The sequence below is a fragment of the Megalops cyprinoides genome, chromosome 18 (assembly GCF_013368585.1).
Source record: "Megalops cyprinoides isolate fMegCyp1 chromosome 18, fMegCyp1.pri, whole genome shotgun sequence".
NCBI lineage: Eukaryota > Metazoa > Chordata > Actinopteri > Elopiformes > Megalopidae > Megalops > Megalops cyprinoides.
In genome coordinates, this window is record NC_050600.1 from 4,177,700 (window position 1) to 4,200,211 (window position 22,512).

At 52.6% G+C, this 22,512-nt stretch overlaps 1 protein-coding gene across 1 annotated transcript; it reads right to left on the reverse strand.

Moving 5' to 3' along the window:
* Nucleotides 1-274: 274 nt before the first annotated feature.
* On the reverse strand, nt 275-21,253 carry hspa12b (heat shock protein 12B). Its single transcript, XM_036551628.1, has 13 exons — nt 20,798-21,253; nt 15,824-15,889; nt 14,414-14,502; nt 13,270-13,394; nt 12,997-13,183; nt 12,113-12,217; nt 11,441-11,557; nt 8,122-8,299; nt 5,659-5,745; nt 3,601-3,705; nt 2,807-3,065; nt 2,597-2,700; nt 275-1,824 (listed from the first exon to the last, which is right to left on the reverse strand). Exons 2-13 carry the CDS (start codon nt 15,867-15,869, stop codon nt 1,184-1,186), a joined length of 2,043 nt encoding a protein of 680 aa, XP_036407521.1. The 5' UTR covers nt 15,870-15,889; nt 20,798-21,253; the 3' UTR covers nt 275-1,183.
* Nucleotides 21,254-22,512: the final 1,259 nt, after the last annotated feature.

Genomic DNA, 22,512 nt, shown 5'->3' on the forward strand with positions numbered 1-22,512 from the left:
TGAGCTGTCATGTTTAACAGTGTTGGTCCGCTGTGTGGACACAGTGAAGCAGTTAAATTAGGGTTACGCAGCTAAGACCTTGTCAGTAGTTCGAATGTGCTCTACTGCAATTCACCCTGAACTCGCTCTTGATTAGAGCTCCAATCAGTGCACTTCAAAGGCCTGGAACGGGTAATTAATTCCACACACTAGTGAGAGCTTAATGAATAAAAGCTTTATATATATGTAGATTTAAACAAAAGGGTACACATGATAGATGGAATGTAAATATTACACATCTGTTAAAACACGTGAATCCAGTATTCAGCATGAATTAAGTATCTGGTGGGATGGAGTGTCTGAAGTTCTCTTCAAACCTCCCAAAGTCCAGGACCTTAGAGCCTGAGTGTATCAATCTAACAAATGCAGATTAAATCTGAGGACATGGCTCTGTATTCCAGTACAAAGGGGCTGTTGTTTTCAGGGAAAGTGTACAGTGGTTCTTACACAACAATGATCGGTCATCCTTGGCAGTATAAAGCATAAGTAATCATACAAGATACCCTGATCATAAATAGTGTCTCATCCTTTACTAGTGCCATGTGTATGCTCTCAGTAATATATCATTATAAACAACACATTAATATTTTGTGTTTAAACTACATTTTTACCACAGCAATTTATGTGACCAGTGCAGTGAATGTCAGATTCCTCCAAGTTAGCTTTTTGACTGGTTGTGTCTGTCCACTAGGTGGCGATACCACAACTATGGTGTGGTACTTTAGTTAGTGGTGTCCCAAGTGCTGTCCCAGCCTATGGAGCAGATAGTTGTGAAAGCTATCCTGCTGAGGCAGGTGTGTTGTCTCCACAGTGTTCCTGGTCTTGATAAAAGGCACTTTGGATCCAGGGACTGAAAACCAGGTCATTCTCAGGCCTGTACTTTTGGTAACAAACTGATGTAGGTACATGTGGTCAGGGTGAGGTGCATAGAAAAACATGATGGGAAATATGCAAAAAAGATGTTGGAAAATGGCCTATGGAAGCTGATGCAGCTTTGTCAGAGCAGGGGTGCCACACAGTATCGCTGATTTGAAACGTCTTTATATATAGAGTAAAAAAGGTAGTGTAATGCGTCTCCAAACACAGGTCTTCAGAGGGCACCCCACCCCCCCTCCAATGCCGAATCTGCAGCCGACTAAGCGGGTCAGTTGGACAGGAAGTCGATGGCGGCGCGGACGGAGCGATTGGTCACCACGTCCACGGCGGTCACCTTGATCTCGGTGTCGCCGAACTGCATGGTGGCGCGGATTTCCCTGCGGTCGGCGCCGGCGGTACCAGGGGCCGGCTCGGGCAGGTCCAGGGTGATGGCGCCACACTTGCGCACGCCGGGGTCGGTGATGTACACTGCGTCGTCCGTGGCACTGCAGTAGATGTTGATGATGATCTTGCGCTGGCCCGGGCGGGCCGGCGTGTAGCTCCGCCTCACCACCTCCCCGAGGGCCACCGATTGGTCCACGGCCACGAAGCGATCCAGGATGTCGGTGCACCACTCGCGGCCCTCCTTGACCAGCAGCTTCTCGCGTGGGTGGCGCCCCTCCACGAAGCGGTTGAGTACGCCCACGCCGTAGGTGAGCGGGCAGCGCCGCACCCGCACCACGGTGGGGTCCAGCCCGAACAGCACCGCCCCCTTCAGGATGGTCAGGCCCACGTCCTGCGGGATGATGATGCGGCAGCTCCGCCCCAGGGCCGCCTGCACTGCCTGCTGCAGCATGGGTGACTCCGCGAAGCCGCCCACCAGGAAGAGGAAGCGCACGCCCTGCACCTCCGGCTTCCTCATCAGCTCCTCTGCGAGGCAGAGAGAGGCAGGGAGAGGCAGGGAGAGGCAGAGAGAGGCAGAGAGAGGCAGGGAGAGGCAGAGAGAGGCAGGGAGAGGCAGAGAGAGGCAGGGAGAGGCAGGGAGAGGCAGAGAGAGGCAGAGAGAGGCAGGGAGAGGCAGGGAGAGGCAGAGAGAGGCAGGGAGAGGCAGAGAGAGGCAGGGAGAGGCAGAGAGAGGCAGGGAGAGGCAGGGAGACGGCATGAGACAGAACCGAAACTGCTACTACTCGTACGGCGGCAGACCGAAATCGCAACTGGGAGGAGCTGTGAAATTCTTCAAGTTGAAGAAACTCACTTATAATGCACAACAAGGGAGGGATATGAAGGGAGCCTCCCGGATCACGAATACTACGAGTGTGCTGGTGACACAACATTAATCTCTGAGGGTGAATGTGCCTCAGCAGTACTACATCAATGTCTGAAGGTGAATGTGCATCATAATACTGCATTAATCTCAGACGGTAAAATTGTAATACTACTGCAATACTACATTTATCTGCATCAGTAATAGCATATTAACCTCAGAGAGTAAATGTGCATCAGTAATATTACATTAGTCTCAAAGGGTAGATCTGCATCGGTAATACAATGTTAATCTCTGAGGGTAAAACTGTATTTGTAATATGAAGCTGACCTCAGAGGGTAAGTCTGTATCAGTAAAACTACATTCATCTCGGAGGGCAGATCTATATTAGCTACAGCATGTGAATGTAGCAGGGTAAATGCGTAGCAGCACACTCACCGATGTGCTTGATGATGTTGTCGATGGTGGGCTGGAAGAGCTCCTTCATGGCCTCAGGGGTCAGCCGCAGCATCCCCTGCGATGACCACTTCACTATGTTCATGCTAAGAGAGAGGAGGGGTTACACACTCACACACACTCCCTCTGTCTCATCACACGCCCTCTCTCACGCGTACACACACACACACACACACGCGTGCGCGGCCATACTTGCTCTTGCGCAGTGCGGTCTCCACGCTCTGGCCGCGGTGTCTCTTGTAGAAGTCGATGAAGGAGAAGGGCAGGGAGATGTTGAGGGCGTTGGCCCGGCCGGGGGCTGCTGTGCGCTTACGGGCCTCAAAGGCGATGGTGAGATCCACCCAGGCCGCCGGCCGCTTGGCCTTGAAGGTCTCGATGAAGTCTGCCCCGAATATCTGACAGAGCATGGCCTCGAAGGCCAGGTCCACCCCCACGGCTCCGTACGGGCCCCCTGTGAGAGGCAGCAAGGACTCATTCTGTCACGCTTTCATTAGGGACGGTGTGCAGTTAAGCACACATCATGTGATCGACTGTAGGCAGGTTAGCCAAAGGCAGTCCTAGACCAGGTGGACTGCATACAGCCTCACGCACATAAGCACTAAATATTATATGAAAAAATAAGATCATCAAGCTCACCAAGAAAAATATTAAGCATGTAATATTAAATAGTTTTATTTCTAAATACATAAACATTAGAAATCATTTCTCTCAAAATTGTTTGTTGAGACATATGGAGGCATACATTGTTTGTCATGATAATAATATAGTACATGGTTTTGAATGTTATGGTTGGTAATGTTTTCAGATAATTTTTCTATCCTGTCTCAAATCCTGACCCTAAGTTATCAGTCTGTTTTAGGTCATAATGCCAAGTGTGTAGGAATACATGTTTTATCGGTGAGTGTGGTGTTCAATCCAAACAGCAGGGTCACTGTACCCTGTGCTGTACCTGTGCTGTATGTGTGCTGTACCTGTGTTATACTCACCTGAGGCTTTGTAGAGCTCCTTCAGGGTGCCCTGCGGCTGCTCAATCTGATGCACAGTCAGGTCCACAGTGCCCCCTCCACAGTCTGCAACGATGTACCTGTCACCTGGGGAAGAACGCAGTCCGGTGTGTCACCTGACCATCTGCAGGGGCAGTGTGTGTCTCTCCCTAAACCTGGCGTGGCACCCTGAAGCGGGCTCAGCTTGTGTGAGAGGAGCAGAGCTGTGTCCGGTTAACACCCCGCCGGTGTGCTTCTTCAGATGACGCTGGGCATTTCTCAGTTTGTGTTTCTGTTGTGACATAACGCTAACTGCTGTGAGGGATGCAGACGGTTTGTGGGGAGCGTGTTTGTACCCAGCGTTTTCCCGGCATGCTCCAGGGAGAAGCATCCCTGTGATCAATGTGGCACGGATAAACAGCACCAGCCACAGTCTGCATATGGATATCACACCAGCGGGGGATGAGCCTGTGTCAAATGCACAAGCTTTAGGCTGCATGATCATGTAAAGATGTCTGTGCAGCAATGTCAGAGATACTGTGCTGAAGAGGGCATTCGGACACTGTGCTGCAGTGTCAGAAATACTGTGCTGTTTAACATGTTCAGGCCCTGTGCAGCAGTGTCAGAGATACTGTGCTGTTTAACATGTTCAGGCCCTGTGCAGCAGTGTCAGAAATACTGTGCTGTTTAACATGTTCAGGCCCTGTGCTGCAGTGTCAGAGATACTGTGCTGTTTAACATGTTCAGGCCCTGTGCTGCAGTGTCAGAAATACTGTGCTGTTTAACATGTTCAGGCCCTGTGCTGCAGTGTCAGAGATACTGTGCTGTTTAACATGTTCAGGCCCTGTGCAGACAGCCTGGTACGGCATCAAACAGGCCACATGTGGGTCTCCAGTGAAAACAAGGCCCCTGTCATGAAAGCCCAGATGTTGTGAGTTTTAGATGTTTAAACTCATTCAGTCTGATGAGCCTCCGCAAGCAACCATCCTCGACTTTATCTGTGTCCCAGACGACGGTGAAAAGCACACGTCCACCGTGGAGGGAAACGGCTGGCTGCACTCCGGTTTGGGGCCGCCGCGTCCAGCACGGCGGGGAGCACGAGCTACACCCCAGAAGGGGGGGGGTTTGTTTACAGAGCGGAGCCCTGGGGGCCGCTCCTTCCCGGCTCTCGGATACGAGTGTTTCTGACAGAGCTGGGGGGCAGGGGGGGGGGGGGGGGGGGGGGCGGTCGCACGCGTGTCTCTGACAGCAGGAAACATCTGGAGCAAAAAGACAGATTAGCCTGACCCTGGACCCTGCCAGTGAGCCAATGAGTTTCAGACACACACACACACACATACACTGTGGGTAGCCCTCAAGGTGATTTCTGCCGGCAAAGATTAACGACCTGATCATGCAGTAAATATCACGCATTATAACAGACACGCAGCCGTGGCCAGGGGGCCCGTTATTCAGCGTGTGCGTGTGTGCTGCTGGGATAATGGGGGTTGCTCAGACTCCTCATCCCTGGCAGGAAACGCAGGTTGCCAGGTCCTGACGTAAATCTGTATACAGCCTGTCATAGCTGGAGGGTTCAGTAATGAGAAAAGCAGATCTGCCTCGCTCTCAGGCCTGTGTGAAATCTGCATTTAACTTTCTCTGTTCCCTCTCCCACTCTGTTTCTCTCGCTTGTCATGTCATGCTAGAGCTGTGAAACACGCACACACACACACACACACACACGCACGCGCGCACACACACACACACACACACACACACACACGCACGCGCGCACACACACACACACACACACACACTCAAACACGCACACACACACACACACACATACACACACACACTCACACACGCACACACGCACACACAAACACACACACACACACTCACACACACACACACACACACACACACACACACACACACACACGCACACACGCATACACACACACACACACACACACACTCACACACGCACACACGCACACACACACACGCGCGTAAACGCCACCCTCACCCAGAGCGCGTTTTCATTTCGGAGCGCGGCGCCTCCTGCTGGCCGCTCACCTGTCTGCATTTCGGACCACAGCTCCCCCGTCCCGCTCTCCACCAGGAAGGTCCTGCTGTGGCGTGCCCTGCGCAGCTGCTCCCGCGCTGAGGAGACAGCGGACACAAGGGGGCGCTGTTACTGCGGAACGTGCAGAGCGCTCACCTGTCACAGGCCCGCGGTGCACCCGGGCCGGCGGCCCTGCTGTCCACGCTGCCCTGCACGTCACGCACTCCCTGCATGAGGTGTGGCTGCCTGTGCTCCGTGGGTCCGTCTGGATGAGACCAAGTGACTTGACATAAACGCAAATGTAAAGGGACAGCAGCGTGGCGTGATGGTAAGGAGCAGGACTCGTAACCAAAAGGTTGCCAGTTCAATTCCCTGCTGGGGCGCTGCTGCTGTACCCCTGGGCAAGGTACATTTACTGACGTACTTTGCTTCAGGAAATATAGCTATATAATTAGATAAAATTGTAACCAATGTGAGTTCCCTGGGTTAACAGTGTCTGCTAAATGACAATATTGTAATGTAAATGTTGTTGTATACCTAAATGTAAATGTGTACATAAATGTAAAATTAAAGCTTGCAAAACTGGGACAGACATAAAATCTGAATTATTTTTAATCGCAAGGATGTATAGTTGTGGAAGCTGTGGAAACACGGACCACGTTTACAATCACATGGAACCAGTGGAGACCAGACTCCTGACCCACAGCAGACACCTGGCCTGTCTCTGAACATGGCCACACATTCTGCATATATGCACTGAAGGTATACTTTATTTACAGAGGGCCTATAATGAAGCAGTACCCATAAAGCCCCCAAAAGCGGCCTCACTGCATGGTGAAGCACATTTTGACATACGATCTACGGTCTTCATACAGTGATCCCACAGGTGAGGGTGCAAATACCCAGTGACATCATCACTTGAGTTTGCGCCGATGATGCCACTGTTTGTCATAAGAGGTCAGGGCAACAGATCACAAGTGCAGTATGAGTGAGTTCCCATCCCAACAGAGAACACCTGTCCATCCCCTTGAGAGTGACAGACGTAAACAAGCTTTCTTGACTGTGGCTTTTCGCTTGTAATGTACTCTGCCTCGCTTGTAAGTCGCTTTAATTAAAAGCAGCTGCCAACTGAGTAAATGTAAATGTTTAGGACAACAATAAGACCCTTTTTTCAGGGGGACCATTCTCTCCGTTTAAGAATGTCCAATCACACGCATGGCTTACAGTCTGGTGCAGGTGGGGGCCGCAAAGTGAGAGCAATATCAGGAGCGTGAGGGAAACAGCATAATCAGAGCGACTTTTCTGCCGGGCCTGCCAAGCATTCAGACAAAAGAAATATACGCGAATATCGGGATCTGGAAGTAATTTACGTTATAAAGGAAGGAGAAAAAAAATGTTTTTGTAATGTAATGACTCCCTATGCCGCCTGACGTCACTGAACCCTGTACAGGGGGGAAGGGAGTGGGAGGCGGTATATTTAGAAAACTCTCTGACTGCGTGGGACGACTCCCACAGGCGGGGGGTGGAAGAGTGAGAGAGGCGAGCTGTGTGTGCAGGAGGTTCGGAGGTCAGAGGTAAGTGGTGGGACCCGAACGCCTGCGGCTTGCCCGCAGGTATCGCCCACCGGCTCCAGTGAATTCGGGAACCGACCGGGGCAAAGCGTTAGGCGCGGGGGTGTGACAGAGGGGAATCAGCGCTGTGACCTTCCCTTAAAATCTTTCACAGATGAGGAGGATGTGACAGGGAAAAGCTGGCTGGGGATTTTAGACGTCACCGATTTACCCATACAGAGAACTTTCACATGCCTTCCGCAGAGAGAGAGGGAGAGAGAAGAGAAAAGATTAACAGTGCAAGTGGGTGAGATCATACTCTCACTGCACCTTGTTCCAATTATAGGCCCCTGTGTGTGTGTGTGTGTGTGTGTGTGTGCGCGTGTGCGTGTGTGTGTGTGTGAGGCAGAGAAGGAATAAAAAAGAGAGAGAATGATACACAGTGACCTGAATTCAAGGTCAAAAATCTTTCGTCCAAACATAGCCCATCCCTCAGGATTCTGCCAAATACTACCACCCCCCCCCCCCCCCCCCCATACCCCATAAACAGCCCCTCTCTCTGCACTGCGGTAACGCCAGGCACAGCCCCCCCCCCCCCCCCCCACTTCTCCCTTTTGTTTGTGAGAACCCCATGACCTGGGTCTGCGTGGCCCCCCACTTCACTCATGACAAGCCACAGCCCCCCTCGAGAGATTAAAGCCACACTGCACCCCCCCCCCCACCAGAGTTTTAATCCAATTCACAGAGATCAAAAAAGCTCATACTCACTGAGGGCATACATCTTACATTTCCAAACTCCCCCCCCACCCACGCATTCTGAAACACACTGTTTGGAGTAAGACAGTCACAGATTTAGCTGAGAGCGAAACTGATGGGGTTGGGAGTGTGTGTGTGTGGGGGGGGGGACTTCCAAAGAGCACTCACCCTGCCTGAAGCTGGAGTCGAAGAGGTGGGACCCATCCGGCTCCACGCCGTTGGCCGTCGGCCGGGTGCTGAGGTCGATCACCTGGTGCAGACGCAGCTTCCTGCAGTAGATGGAGGCGGCTTCGGGTTCGAGGGCGATGAGGAGCTGCTCGGGGCTGTCCGGGGAGACGAGCCCTGCCTGAGGGGAGAGACCGTGATGGGGGACCATGTACACTCTGCGTCTGCGCCCCGAAATGACCTGAGGTGATCACCAACACCTCTCAGGTCACCCCAGTGCGCACAGGTGCAAACGTACAGCCCTGCTCTAAATTGATCACCTTCACTTAATTTCACTGCTACTGGTTACACATTTCAATAAATTCAGGTCCACATGACATAATAATTATGCTTGGATGATGCCATAGACCCATACATACATGCAAGCATGCACGCATATACACACACATGCGTGCACATTTACACACACATACCCTTGGAAATTCGGGTTGTCTTTTTGTCCCTCAGCATGTGTTCGATTTACATTCCTTCTCAGAGTTGTCAGATTTGGGTGTTTCTCAGTGCGCTGCACTCAGTAGGTATTGCGGGTGTTTCTCTGTGCTCAGGGCACTGGTGAACAGTGGGGCGGCCGTGTGAGGAAACGCGTGTCAGACTGCAGCCTCGCCCGCACAGGAAGTGGCAGAAGTGAGCAAGGAGAAAACAGGGAGGGAGGGAGAGGCGGGAGAGCCCTGAAACGAAGGCCGAGGACGGACCACGTGAGGCAGGAGAGCCCTGAAACGAAGGCCGAGGACGGACCACGTGAGACGGGAGAGCCCTGAAACGAAGGCCGAGGACGGACCACGTGAGGCAGGAGAGCCCTGAAACGAAGGCCGAGGACGGACCACGTGAGGCAGGAGAGCCCTGAAACGAAGGCCGAGGACGGACCACGTGAGGCGGGAGAGACCTGAAACGAACGGTGAGGACGGACCACGTGAGGCAGGAGAGCCCTGAAACGAACGGTGAGGACGGACCACGTGAGGCGGGAGAGACCTGAAACGAACGGTGAGGACGGACCATGTGAGGCAGGAGAGCCCTGAAACGAAGGCCGAGGACGGACCACGTGAGGCAGGAGAGCCCTGAAACGAACGGTGAGGACGGACCACGTGAGGCGGGAGAGACCTGAAACGAACGGTGAGGACGGACCATGTGAGGCAGGAGAGCCCTGAAACGAACGGTGAGGACGGACCATGTGAGGCGGGGGCAGTGCAGGTGAGGGGGGTCAGGGGGGGAGTGGGTGGGAGTGCAGGGGGGTGTAGTTGGGTGGGGGGGGGGGTCTGTGGAGCTGGGTTAGGCTGGGGGTGGGGGGTGGGGGGTGTTGTTTTCCTCCCCCTCCCTCTGTCTGGCAGGAGTGGTTTCCTGTGTTTGTGCTCGGCTCGCTGCATTGTTCGCCCCTGTGGCTCCGCTGCCAGGAAGTTCCACCCAGAGCCCGGGCCCAGCGGCAGAGCGTCTGGGGGCTCCGCTGAGGGGAGAGAGGTGCAGGAGGGAGGCGCAGGAGAGAGGTGCAGGAGAGAGGTGCAGGAGCGAGGCACAGGAGAGAGGTGCAGGAGCGAGGTGCAGGAGGGAGGCGCAGAAGAGAGGTGCAGGAGGGAGGTGCAGGAGAGAGGTGCAGGAGAGAGGTGCAGGAGAGAGGTGCAGGAGGGAGGTGCAGGATCGAGGCACAGGAGAGAGGTGCAGGAGGGAGGTGCAGGAGAGAGGTGCAGGAGGGAGGCACAGGAGAGAGGTGCAGGAGGGAGGTGCAGGAGAGAGGTGCAGGAGGGAGGCACAGGAGAGAGGCACAGGAGAGAGGCGCAGGAGAGAGGTGCAGGAGGGAGGCACAGGAGAGAGGCACAGGAAAGAGGCACAGGAGAGAGGTGCAGGAGGGAGGCACAGGAGAGAGGTGCAGGAGGGAGGTGCAGGAGAGAGGTGCAGGAGGGAGGCACAGGAGAGAGGCACAGGAGAGAGGTGCAGGAGGGAGGTGCAGGAGAGAGGTGCAGGAGAGAGGTGCAGGAGGGAGGCGCAGGAGAGAGGTGCAGGAGGGAGGCGCAGGAGAGGTGGGGAAGGAGCAGCAGGCTCCTGAGCCCGGGCCTGAGACGCAGGAAACTGGGCACGGTGCAGTGGAATGGAGGGGGACCACACCGCAGGGGAGAGCTGGGACTACAACACCCTGGCCCTGCACAGATTTACCAGCCACAGTCGCTAACATCTAATATTACCCTTATATTATCCCTAATATTACCCATCATTCCATGTTTCCAGCGCCTTTACATATATGTTTTATATTAAACATAGTGATGACATTGTTAGATACATATGTATATTCATCACTTATTTATTGCATCATTACATTGGTTGTAGCATTGTCACTGAGATCTCTCAAATCTTTCTCCTATGCACAGTGAGGGTGTCTTGCAAAGAGGACAAAGAGGGATCACCAGGACAGGGTGGGAAGGTTCGGGGAGGGGGGGCAGGAAATAGGTCAGAGGGCAGGTATGCGCAGTGTATCATTAAAGAGGAAGCTCTGTCTGCGCCATCCCTGCTCTGGCCGCGCCCACCACGCCAGACCCTCTGAGCTCACCGGACGCTAACCTCGCCTCTCTCTGCGAACGCGCCGCCTGGCTGCTCCTCACAGGCAACGTCACGCTTAACCGTGAGCTCTCTTTAAATTCCACACTGATGCGGAATGCGATTAGCCCGGGCATTCTTTTCCAGGAACGCACACTTCCTGTCCGCTCAGTGAGGAGGGGAGATAAGCGCCCGGCGTTACAGGCCCAGGCATGACAGGGGCGTGGCCTGAAAGAGGACCCCGAGGGGGGGCTGGCTGCTGTCCGTGGGACAGAGCCCGTCTGCTGTGTCCCATCCTCCTGGAAGCACCAGACACACACACAGGACGACTGCTGGGACCTTTTTCTGAATTACAGTTTCACTCATAAATGCACACTCTGGTGTCACATTTCCTTTCAATCAAGACCCTCTGGTAAATATAAAAACACTTTCAGTTGTGCACCATTGATCCTGCTAAACCAAACGCTGATCTGGGAAGACCAATCTGCACTGCAGCACTTTTGGGCAGAGGGCAGCTGGTGGCAAAGCCTTGATCAGAGGTCAGTGAGTTGGGGTTGGGGGAAAACAGAAGCAATCAAACCCTGCAGGGAAAGACGAATTAGGTGACATGTAAATGCAACCCTCCACAAGGGCTCCATAGGTAAAATGTGACGAGTTGGTGTGTTGCTGTAGTAGAGTGGGGGGTGGTGTGTTGCTGTAGTAGAGTGTGGGGTGGTGTGTTTGGGTGGGTTTACTGCCTTACCAGGTAAGCAGCCTCTCTCATGAACTGCTTGGCTGGCTGCCTCCATACGGCTGGTACAGTGATCACCCATCGCACCTCATCCCCCTCCAGCACTGAGGAGGACTGATCCTTCACCTCCTGCACAAAACACACAGACACACACACACACACAAGCAGGGGAATCAGAATATGCACATGTAGAAACACACACACATACACATGCGCGTGTGTGCACACACACACATACAGGAGCATCAGAATATACACATACTGTGCACACGCACTCACATCAAGACACATTATCATTATATTCTTTTAACTTGATCAAAATGCTTCAATGCTTCCTTTAGTGATTCATAGCAGTTGCCTAAATGAACGAATTCCACAGTGGCTGGATCCTATTAGTACAGCTGGGCTTTGAACCCATGACCTACTGCTTGTATATCCGGAAACCTGTGCTCCTCACAGAGGTTTATTCCTGAACTCCCCAGGACTCCAGGATGTGGGATGTGTGCACGTGTCTGTGTGTGTGTGTTTTAGTGTGTTACAGGCCTGCTGTGCTGTTTCTCAAACAGCCACAGTTAGAGTAGAGAAGTCCTCTAGGAATGTCCTGTAGTCCTGTAGGAATGTTCATCACTGCTGCGTGTCTCCATGGCAACAGGGAAGAGGGAACGGGTAATTTGTGGGGTGTACCTTGAGGGCGTGCTCGCGGAAGAACCTCAATGCATGGGCGAACACCTCGATGGCCCTGACCCGCCGACCGCTCACCGCCTCCAGCTCTGTCTCCATGGTGAGGTCCTATAGCAACAAAAACCACTGCACATGAACCAATCAGAGTCAACGGTGATGCAAGACTCCTCCACGGCAGACTTCTCCGCATGTTCGCAGGTTCTGCGCCTGTAAGTCTGACACAGGATGAATCCAGCACGTTGAAAAATGGCCTGGGATAAATCTGAAATTTGAACATGAATTTCAGTTTCAAAACTGTTTTACATGTAAATGAACCACGGATAGCTTGGCGCGGCGTCTGGCCATTCTCATTTCCCACAGGCAAGCGCTGACCGTTCCAGCTGAATGAAAGTGAGTTAAAATAAATAACTTTTTTTTTCCTTCACTATACCCTCCATCCTGGAGAGTCACCTCAGGAGAGCAAGTGCAGATGATGTTTAAAGCACATCGGAGAATCTCCACAGCCAGCGGACGCTGCGAGGGAAACATCTTGCCAACGCAGGATGCATCTGGAAGAGCGATCCCAGCTCAAGGCTCAAGAACACCCCCGCAGAATGCAGGAGGTTTGTATCCCACCCACCCCTGCTCCAGACACCTGCCCCCTCACGGTTTCACCTCCACCCATTCCAGCCAATGACGCTGAGTTCAGGAAAGCTAGTGCTGTAACGGCTCTCTGATATTTCTCCACTACTGCTCCCTCCCTCTCTCTTTCCCTCCCTCCCTCTCTCCCTCTCTCCCTTTCTCTCTCTCCCTCTCTCCCTTTCTATTTCCCTCCCTCTCTCCCTCCCTCTCTCCCTCTCCCCCCCTCCCTCTCTCCCTCCCTCTCCCCCTCTCTCCCTCCTTCTCACGCTGGTGCTGTGGATCTTCATCTTGAACTTGTCGAAGTACAGCCAGTGCCGGGCCTCCTCGGGGTCCAGGTCATGGTAGCTGTCCCGCGCAGCGAACCCGAAGCTATGGAATCGGAGCTCGGGCGTCAGCAGCAGGCAGGTGGGGCTCTTCTGATTGGCCACGCCAGGGTCGCCACCCTCCCAGCGCCTGTGGAGACGGGCAGAGGCAGCTGTCAGAGTGATGGCGGCAGAGTGCTGGGTTGGGGTGTGGGGCGGGGCGGGGCGGGGCATCACCGCATCATGTGGATGGCCTCGGGGTCCTGGGTGAAGCTGAAGGCGTAGCCGCTGGACGTGGTGCCAAAATCGATGGCCACCACCACGGAGAAGGGGCGCGCCACCCGGGGTCTGAGGACCGCCCTCTGTGGGGAGACAGACACAGAGAGACAGCCAATCAAACACAAGCCCCACCCATAGCAGGAGCACTGATTGGTCCCCTGTTCCACTGGCCCTGCAGCAGGGCTCTGTGTTACCTAATGGAACACACAGCTCGTCATCCATTTACACAGCTGCATCTTTTCATAAAATCCCTTTCTTTTTTCTGGTTTTCCAAAATAAACCCCCTTTGAGGTATAACGTCTCATTTTTCAAGAGGCTCTGCTGAGGTGGAGGGTACAGGGATTTATTTAGCCAGTTAAACTTGGGCTGATTATATAGCCAGATTTGGGGAGTCTGATGGGGAATTTGACCCGGTTGCCTGTAACCCTCTGCTCTTGGCAGTAAGTGCCACAGGAACATTCATGACCATAAAGGGTGAGGATTTTGGTTTATCTGGGTCTGAAAGTCAGCATCCTCTGCCCCGCTGGGATATTACTCTCTCCAGAGGGAACACTGCCGAGGCTGGCCAACACACACACTACAGCAGAGGGGATCTCAGGGAATTCTCCGGCAAGGGAGACTCAAAGAGGAGAGACTGACTGAGTCTGACTACCGAGTCCAACTGACCGATCCTGACTGACTGGCCCCCACTGCAGAACAAGGGGCTCCAAGACCGGGCTTCTCAGCCAGCTACGAGCTCACAGAGCCTTACTGACGTCACCTTCGACCGTGAGTGACCACCAACGACGTGTGTGTTCCCTCACTGTGATCGGAACCAGTAGTTACGTGGGTGTGTGCATTCTCTGTGGTTAGTGGTACCAGCCTCAGTTCTAATACCTTCACATGTATGCCAAAGCTAATAGGGTATGGGTATATTATAAACTGTGTATGCCGTTTGGAGCAGGCCTCAGTGCTTCTGCCCGGGGTAAGTAAAGCAACATAATTACATGTGTGTGTGCGCCGCCTCCTTCGCCTCCACCACCAATGTTTAAAGCACTTGCGGGTTCCCACTAATAACTGCTTAGTCCTGGCCACCAGAGCAGTGAGTGAGGGCGGGACTTACTGGGGAGGGGGAGGGAGTGAGGGGGGCGATGCTGCAGTCATTTCGGGCAGGGGAGCAGGAGGGTGACGGAGGCACAGATCTGTTCTCACCTGTGAAACAGGAAGGGGGGAGGGGAGAGACAGAGAGAGAGAGAGAGAGAGAGAGAGAGAGAGAAAGAGGCACACAGAGAGAGAGAGAGAGAGAGAGAGAGAGAGAGAAAGAGGCACACAGAGAGAGAGAGAGAGAGAGAAAGAGGCACAGAGAGAGAGAGAGAGAGAATGTAACATGCTTCCTTTTCACTGTGAACATCCAATAGCAAAGCATTTCTTACCAACCTAGGGTGCACCAATCACTGAGGCCCTGGCAGGTGAACCAGGCAATGAGGACTTCATGGCCGATCCTTAAGTTTGATTGGATGCAGATATCTGCAGACACTTGTTATAGACCGGCAGAAGGCCAGCATTGGACCAGTGCTTATACCATCCCACGCATTATACCATGCCGTGCTTATACCATGCCACAGTAAGCCAACAGAGGGTGATAGGGCAGTCAGGAAATGCCTTCAAAACCTGGTCTGACATCTCCACTGAGTGAGAAGTGCTCTGCTGGAGAAACATCAGAGCATCTGATAACAGCTGGAACATGAGGCAAGAATTTAAAGTGCTGGATGCTTGGAGTCCTATGACCTGTCAGATCTGGAAAAAAACCACAGGCCATGAGGTGTGGATCCTTGCTATCGCTGTGGCGATTGGTGATATCAGGACCAGCTAGGACGCGGTGGGGGGGTGTATAGGGGGGTCGGAACACGGTTTCCGTGGAGACGGCGGAATGCGGTGCATCGGATGGGAACGATCGGAATGTTATCTGCACAGGGGGGGATTCTGCAGAGGAGGGAGGGTGGTGAGAATGCTTTCACTCACACCCCCGCCCGATGATGCCAGGGGGTGCTGACCTGCGGAGTTCACCTAAAATGCCAGCATTCCATCATTCTGTTCATGTCAAACGCGGGTTCCCGCCGGCAGGCTCCAACGCTGCACACTGCCTCCGGGTCGGCTGATTTCATACGAGCTGGCCCCCGAGAGAGTGCTGTACGAGTGAGCTGAGTCCTCCGGTGTACACAGCTGCGTTTACCTGTGAGAGTGTAGTCAAACGCGGGTTTCCGCCGGCAGGCTTCAACGCTGCACACTGCCTCCGGGTTGGCTGATTTCATACGAGCTGGCCCCCGAGAGAGTGCTGTACGAGTGAGCTGAGTCCTCCGGTGTACACAGCTGCGTTTACCTGTGAGAGTGTGTCTGATGGAGAAGCCCCTGCTCTGTCTCTCTCCACCTCTCCATCCTTCTCTCTTTGTCTTACACCAGACTTATGTGTGTGTGTGTGTGTGTGTGTGCGTGTGTGTGTGAGGTGAATGCAGGTGAAAGGTGGTTCTCTTACCTGTGCTCTGTAGGCTGTTGATGCTAGGCTGCAGTAGGGTTGCCATGGCGCCAGGGCCTTCAGAGCCTGCAAGAAAAGTGGGCTCCTTTAGAACACACCTACACACCAGAGCATTAAACCAGAGTCGCACACTGGAGTGACAGAACCAGCATACCGGGTTTTTTTGGCAGTATATTCTTGGTGACAATAAGTGTAAAAGTTTGTCTCTCTAAGACAGAATCACTGCAAGAGTACAAGACAGTGACACTGAGCGTTATGAGAGCGGGAAAGACCAAGACCCCCTTCAAGCACTGCGCTGCCGGGATCCACTACAGACTGCAGGAGCTCCTCCACGCACCGAACTGCCGCAGACAGCAGGAGCCCTTCCCAGCTGGGGAGCACTCAGCCCTCACTCATGCCTCTAACTGTCACTCTGCTGGCAGGCAGCTCAAAGAAAAGAGCCCACATGTGACACCAAACGACTGCCTCACGTATGGACCACAGACACACATCTGAGAGGACTGTGCGGTCAGGGATCAAACCCCTAGCTGAGCAGCCTCCTGAACATGTTTCTGATTATGCGCCAGCGGATATTTCTGTGCCCGTCCCTGGCTCTGAGAGGAGTCAGCCAGGATATCTCATTTAATTCATTAGATAAAATATGCTCCCCTTGCCAGCGCTTCCTCCACAGAGCTCTCAGCTCCACACTGTAAACCGTCTCAAGTACTGAGCTTTCCAAGAGGAGCCCTGAAGCTCACTGACCGTCTGTGGAATGATAACGAACATAAACAGGACATGCGATAACAAATGAACCCTTTTTCTTCCCGGGAGATTAAAAAAAAACACAAAAATCAACTGAGAGTGAAGAATCTGGAAAACACCGTGCTTTTGTTCCACATTCCATTCATCCTTTCCAAATCCCATCATGTACCTGGTTTGAACTTTAGGTTACACCATTCAAGTGTCAGCTAAGCAGCGTTCACAGAAAGAATGAAAAAACAAATGGTGAAAGCAATCCAAAAGATAACGACTGACAAGTCTGTTTTTTTAGGGGGTTAAACTGGCTGGTTCCTGTAAACGGATCCTTCAGTTAAAATGAAAAGTGATCACTACACATAAGCTCCTCAGAGAGATGCACTGGGAGTATGTCTGTACTCTACTCTACCCTGACCTCTGTACCCACAAACTCACACCTGACCTGCGGAACCCCTCCTCTCTGGAGACAGACCCCTTACAGAGCAGCTGCACCAACACAGAAAAGAACACACACACACACACACACACACACACACACACACACACACACACACACACACACACACACACACGCACACACACACACGCGCACACACACACACACACACATTATTAAATACAGCCTTTTCTTCTCACACACATTCACTCACAATAAGCAGTGTACCACTTGCCCATTGAGAATTTCTGTTTCTCATTTTACACAAAAGCAGAAAGTAAAAAAGAACATAGCAGCGGTCATTTATGTCTGCTTTCTTTTAGTTTCCCTCTCTCTCACCTTCTCTCTCCTTCTCTCTCTCTCTTTCTCACTCTCTCTCTCCCTCTCTCTCACCTTCTCTCTCCTTCTCTCTCTCCCTTTCTCACTCTCTCCCTCCCTCTCACTCTCCATCTCTCTCTCCCTGTCTCTTTCTCTCTCCCTCCCTCTCTCTCTCTCCATCGCTCTCTCTCCTTCTCCCTCCCCCTCTCTCCATCTCTCCCTCTCTCTCTCTCCCTCTCTGTCTCTCTCCCTCCCTCTCTGTCTCTCTCTCTCCCTCTGTCTCCCCCCCCCCCCCCCCCCCCCCCCTCTCTCCTTCTCCCTCTGCCCCCCCCCCTCTCCCGGGCTGCAGAGCCACGCGTGCTGAAGGCTGTGCTGGATTTGCAGCTTTAGCAGGCCAGTTCCCAGGGGAGGTCCGGTCCGTGCAGAGGCCCCCGGGGCTCCGGCCCCCCCAGTCTCCCGCAGAGTAAACACGGCTGATTGCGATCGCATTTCGGCTGGCTGGCGTTCAGCTCCACGCTTCTCTGCCCGCCTCGGCTCCCTCCCGTCCCCCTCTCTCCGGGACGGAAATCTGCAGGCTGCAGGGAAAACACTGGAAACGCAAGGGCATGGGCGGAGGAGAGGCCCGTTCCTCCACCAGCAGCGGGACGGGCACGCAGTCTGCACTCCAGACCCCCAGAAATCCCCGGTGAAATCTGGCACCCTGTCATTACATTACATGCATTTAGCAGACTCTCTTGTCCAGAGCGACTTCCAGATTTCACAACAGAACATAAGTGTATTCATTCAAATTAAATGAACAACCAGGCTAACGACACTCCCAGAAGGGTGAGTGTGAGCATAACGCTATTCAAGCCCTGCCACAAGTTAACTTGTGGAATCCGACAAAGCAACAGAAGCCAAGTATACTACCATACATCAGCCCCTAGAACAAAGAATCCAAAATACATCACAATACTTCACATAAAATAAACAGCAAGTACGAGAGGTAGCAGGTGTTAGGGGGAACCTGCTGCTCTCGGGTGTAAACACATATGGCAAAGAGCTGAAACCATACCTGACGCTGTCTTTGTGACACCTTCTCTGTAAAAAGTCCTGGTCCTGGTGTGTAGTGTGCCCCCCTGCCTTTAACAGATGCACCGTGCACTCAGAGCAGAGCCACCACCGTGTCCCTACCCACGATTCACTCCGACACTCATCCAACCAATCAGGTGGCTGCATGCAGGCAGCACGAGCGCCAAAGCCAGTTTGGCCAACGTGGCCCCTGCACCCTCTCTGGAGAAAGAGCATATGCTGACCCATCGGTGGCCCCCTTCACAGGTTCTTTGATGTTGCCACTCAGTCAATGGTTAAAGCGGAGGACCATGTTATAAACTTGAACCTGATTTCGAAAACAAATCAACTTTCGGAACAAGAGGAGCCTTCCTCAGGGTAGAGGGTATATTGTATTTCAAAAGGCTCATTTTTCATCAAAATAGATGTAAATGTCAGCGCTTTTATATGTGTCTGCAGTGTGGTGTAATGGTAAGGAGCAGGGCTCATAACCGCCAGGTTGCTGGTCTGATTCCCTGCTGGGGCACAGCTGCCGTACCCTTGAGCAGGGTACTTAACCCACTATTGCCTCAGTAAATATCCAGCTGGATAAAATTGTAACCCACATGTATGTAAGTTGCTCTGCATGAGAGCATCTGCTAAATGACAACAATGTAATACAATGCATTTTTCCCTAAGAGTTAACCTGCAGCCGGTTAACACTGCCTGTGCGTCTTCGCTGTTTCGGCTGCAGGTGGGGAAGATGCACCTGTCCTGTCCCGTGTCTGGCTCCTCGCCTGACGGAGGCGAAACGCCCTTGCGCTCTGCGTTTGAGGTGGCGTGACCCTGCTCACGCATTTCCCGGCGGGACGTCCCGTTCCTGCACGTTCGGGAAGTCGGGCTGGGCTTTTTCGCGTGGTTCCCACCCGAATCCGCGAACGCCTCCGATCCCGTCGCCCCGTGTCTTTATCGACGCTCACCATCTCGCTCCCCCACCCCGCCCGCAGCACAAAGAGGGATGACATCATCGGCCGTCTGTGTTCCGCTCACGCGGACGACCCGGCCTTCCTGCTAGCTCCCTGAGTCACCTCCTCCCTCCCGCACTCTCCAGGAACACACCGGAGGCTCATCTTACACCTCCCTGTCTCTCACATTCACGTTCAACGCGATTTTAATGTGACGGGCAGCAGTGTGACATCAGAAGGTTGCTTGTTCGATTGTCCGCTGGGGCACTGCTGCCCCTGTACCCTTGGGTAAGGTACTTAACCCAGAGTTGCCTCAGTAAATATCCAGCTGTATAAATGTATAAAATTGTAACCTGAGTAAGTAACCCTGGATAAGAGTGTCTGCTAAATGACAGCAATGTAACGTAATGTAATTTTTCAAGGATAGACTGGATTCGAGTGGGGCAGATCATTGACATAAATCATGCATTTCAGGCTTGTGAAACTTTAACATAACCCCAGTGGAGACAGGGGGGGTCATCGCAGTGATTGGAATCATGGGTAATTTGATGTGACAGGTGGACGCTTTGACCAGACACTATGAGGAAGAGGTTTTTGAAGAGTGTGGGCTGGACCAATCCTGTCGCCCATGTACACAGCCCAGAGATGCTCACAGCACAGTAGTTAAACCAGAGAGAAAGGGAGAGAGAGAGATAGAGAATAAGAGGGAAAGAGAAGTGAAGCAGGTGAAAAGAATGAACTCCCTTCTCCGACAGAATGACAGAACGTTACATGGCTGGTGACAGGTCTACTAGAGGCCACTTCCTGTCTATTTGGAAAGCTGCCCCTCATCACCCCAAACCTGTGCCATAACTTGGGCTCCTCCCAAAACAGACACTAAACACGAAGGTGGGATTCTCCTGCCACCACACCTGCTGACTGTAAGTTCCAGGGCAAACTGGATCAGGTTCGTCTCTACCTGGGAGCCTCATCTGTGCACTGTACTCATAGCCCAACTCAGAGCTGACAGGTGACCGCAATTGTGATCTACTATAAACTATGCTCCATTGAAAAGAAAAATATCCACAGACACAGACAACAAAAGATTTCTAATGACAGAGAAAAGACGTACACTCAGTGACAGGTTCTGGATGAGACATCACACAATGCCAGGAAGGAGCCACCAGGTAAAGAGGTGTGGCAACTGAAGTGCTTTCTGAGAGCAACCTGTCGCTCCCAGCAACGATTTGCTCAACTTATAGAGCCACTATGTGTCTGTGCTTTCTCACCAATGCCAGTCACTCACTGAATCTGTGAGATTGCAGCACACAGTCGCACACACACACACACACACACACACACCTGCACTCGCAAATACTTAAAATCTGACACATGATTACACACATATATCTCTCACACACACACACTCTCACAAAACCCAGGGAGAAACTCACTTCCTTGCCGTCTCATCCATCTCTGAGATACCGTGCAGAACAAAAGCACAGAACTCACCCCTCGTTCCTGAAAGAGCGCTCTTTCCCTCGCTGGGCAAGCGTAATCCTGGGGTCTGAGTCCCAAACTCTCCTCTGGGGCGCGGAGTGACTGCTTCAGGGGATGCTTCAGCTGTGAGGAAAGACTCCGAAACGCAGCCGTGGCAACGCCCGCGGAGAGCGGAACGAAGCGAGGGGACGGAAAGAAGAAGAGGAGTGTTTCCAAACTGTGCGTTTCACCCCTCAGAGCGCCTGCTCTCTCCTCTCTCCCGCTCCGGCAGTCCACCCCTCAGCACAGCTGGAATGTCAGGGAGGAAAGGAGGGAGCGAGCCACACACGCACGCACACACACACACACACACACGCACACGCACACACACACACACACACACCGGCAACCCGACCAGGGGAGAGGTAACAGCACAGAGGGGAAGGGGATCAGGCTTCACGGGGAGTGCACTCTGTGTGTGCGTGTATATGTGTGTATATGTGTGTGTGTGCGTGTGTGTGTGTGTCTGAGTGTGTGTCTGAGTGTGTGTGTGTGTGTATGAGCATGTGTGTACGTGCACTTATGTGTGAATATGTGTGTGTCTGCATATGTGTGTGTCTCTGTGTACCTCTGTACGTGTGTGTTTGAATGTGTATGCGTGCATACGAGCATGTATGCACATGTATGTGTATAGAGCAGGGTGGAGGGGTTTGGAGTGGCAATACACGCTGATTAAGTCATCTCCCTGTTTCCCCCCCACTGCATCCCGTGTCTCTGCTCATTCACCCCCTCCCGCACGCTCATACTTTTTCTTCCTGTCTCCCTCTCGCTTATTCTTTCATGTTGTTCACTTCTTCCCTCTCCCTCTAAATCCCTGCAAATGACCACTTTTGGAAGCGAGTCCCTTTAAACAGCTTCCTGTTGTTGGTTTACGGCTCTCCCAGCCAAATTAAAAAGGATAAGGGAAGGGTTTTCGTTCTTAACCCCACACTGCCCAGCGTACTGCAGCTCAGCTTTAAGGCAAACATTTCATTTTCAAACAATTCAAATGCAGGTTTCCTCTCCGGGGAGTGATACGGTGCCTCAGTTGGTTGTGAGTAATGGGGTTAGAACAAAGGACTGTGGGGAGACTGGAGTTTCTTCCAAGAAAAGCCAGAACTCCAAATGCAACAACAGTATAAAAGGCAATAAAACGTTCAATGTATGCAGGACTTTTTGGCCGAGGATTTGTGTGCATATTTGGCTGTTCTGTGCTCTGCCATTGGTCTTTATGGATTACCAGGGTTGTCTGAGAGCGCAATGATGCATGAAGAAAGCTTGTGTTGGTTCAGTCTGAGCTGGCAGACGAAGCTCCCTGTGCTTTGAATCACGGACTCGCAGGTGTTGTCAGCTACATGGTTGTTTTCCCATGTTCACAGGTCTATGTTGCTCTGACAGACCTGCCAGTACATTGCAGCTATGGATGTGAGATGCCTGAAACCTTGTTTGTGAAGATCTTGTAAAGGTCTGAGGGGAAGGGGTGCTAATCATAAGCTCAGTAGGTATGGTGGTGGTGGTGATGTGTGTGTGTGTGTGTGTGTGTGTGTGTGTGTGTGTGTGTGTGTGTGTGTGTGTGTGTGTGTATGTGTGTGTGTGTGTGTGTGTATGTGTGTGTGTGTGTGTGTGTGTGTGTGTATGTGTGTGTGTGTGTGTGTGTGTGTGTGTGTGTGTGTGTGTGTATGTGTGTGTGTGTATGTGTGTGTGTGTGT

Bases quoted from the DNA above. Each gene is read 5' to 3' on its own strand.
- hspa12b (XM_036551628.1), bottom strand. From the start codon at position 15,869: ATGGCAACCCTACTGCAGCCTAGCATCAACAGCCTACAGAGCACAG. The intron at 13,395-14,413 runs GTAAGTCCCGCC...GTCTCCCCACAG, and splicing joins TCACTCCCTCCCCCTCCCCA to AGGGCGGTCCTCAGACCCCG. The intron at 8,300-11,440 runs GTAAGGCAGTAA...CTCTCCCCTCAG, and splicing joins TGAGAGAGGCTGCTTACCTG to GCAGGGCTCGTCTCCCCGGA.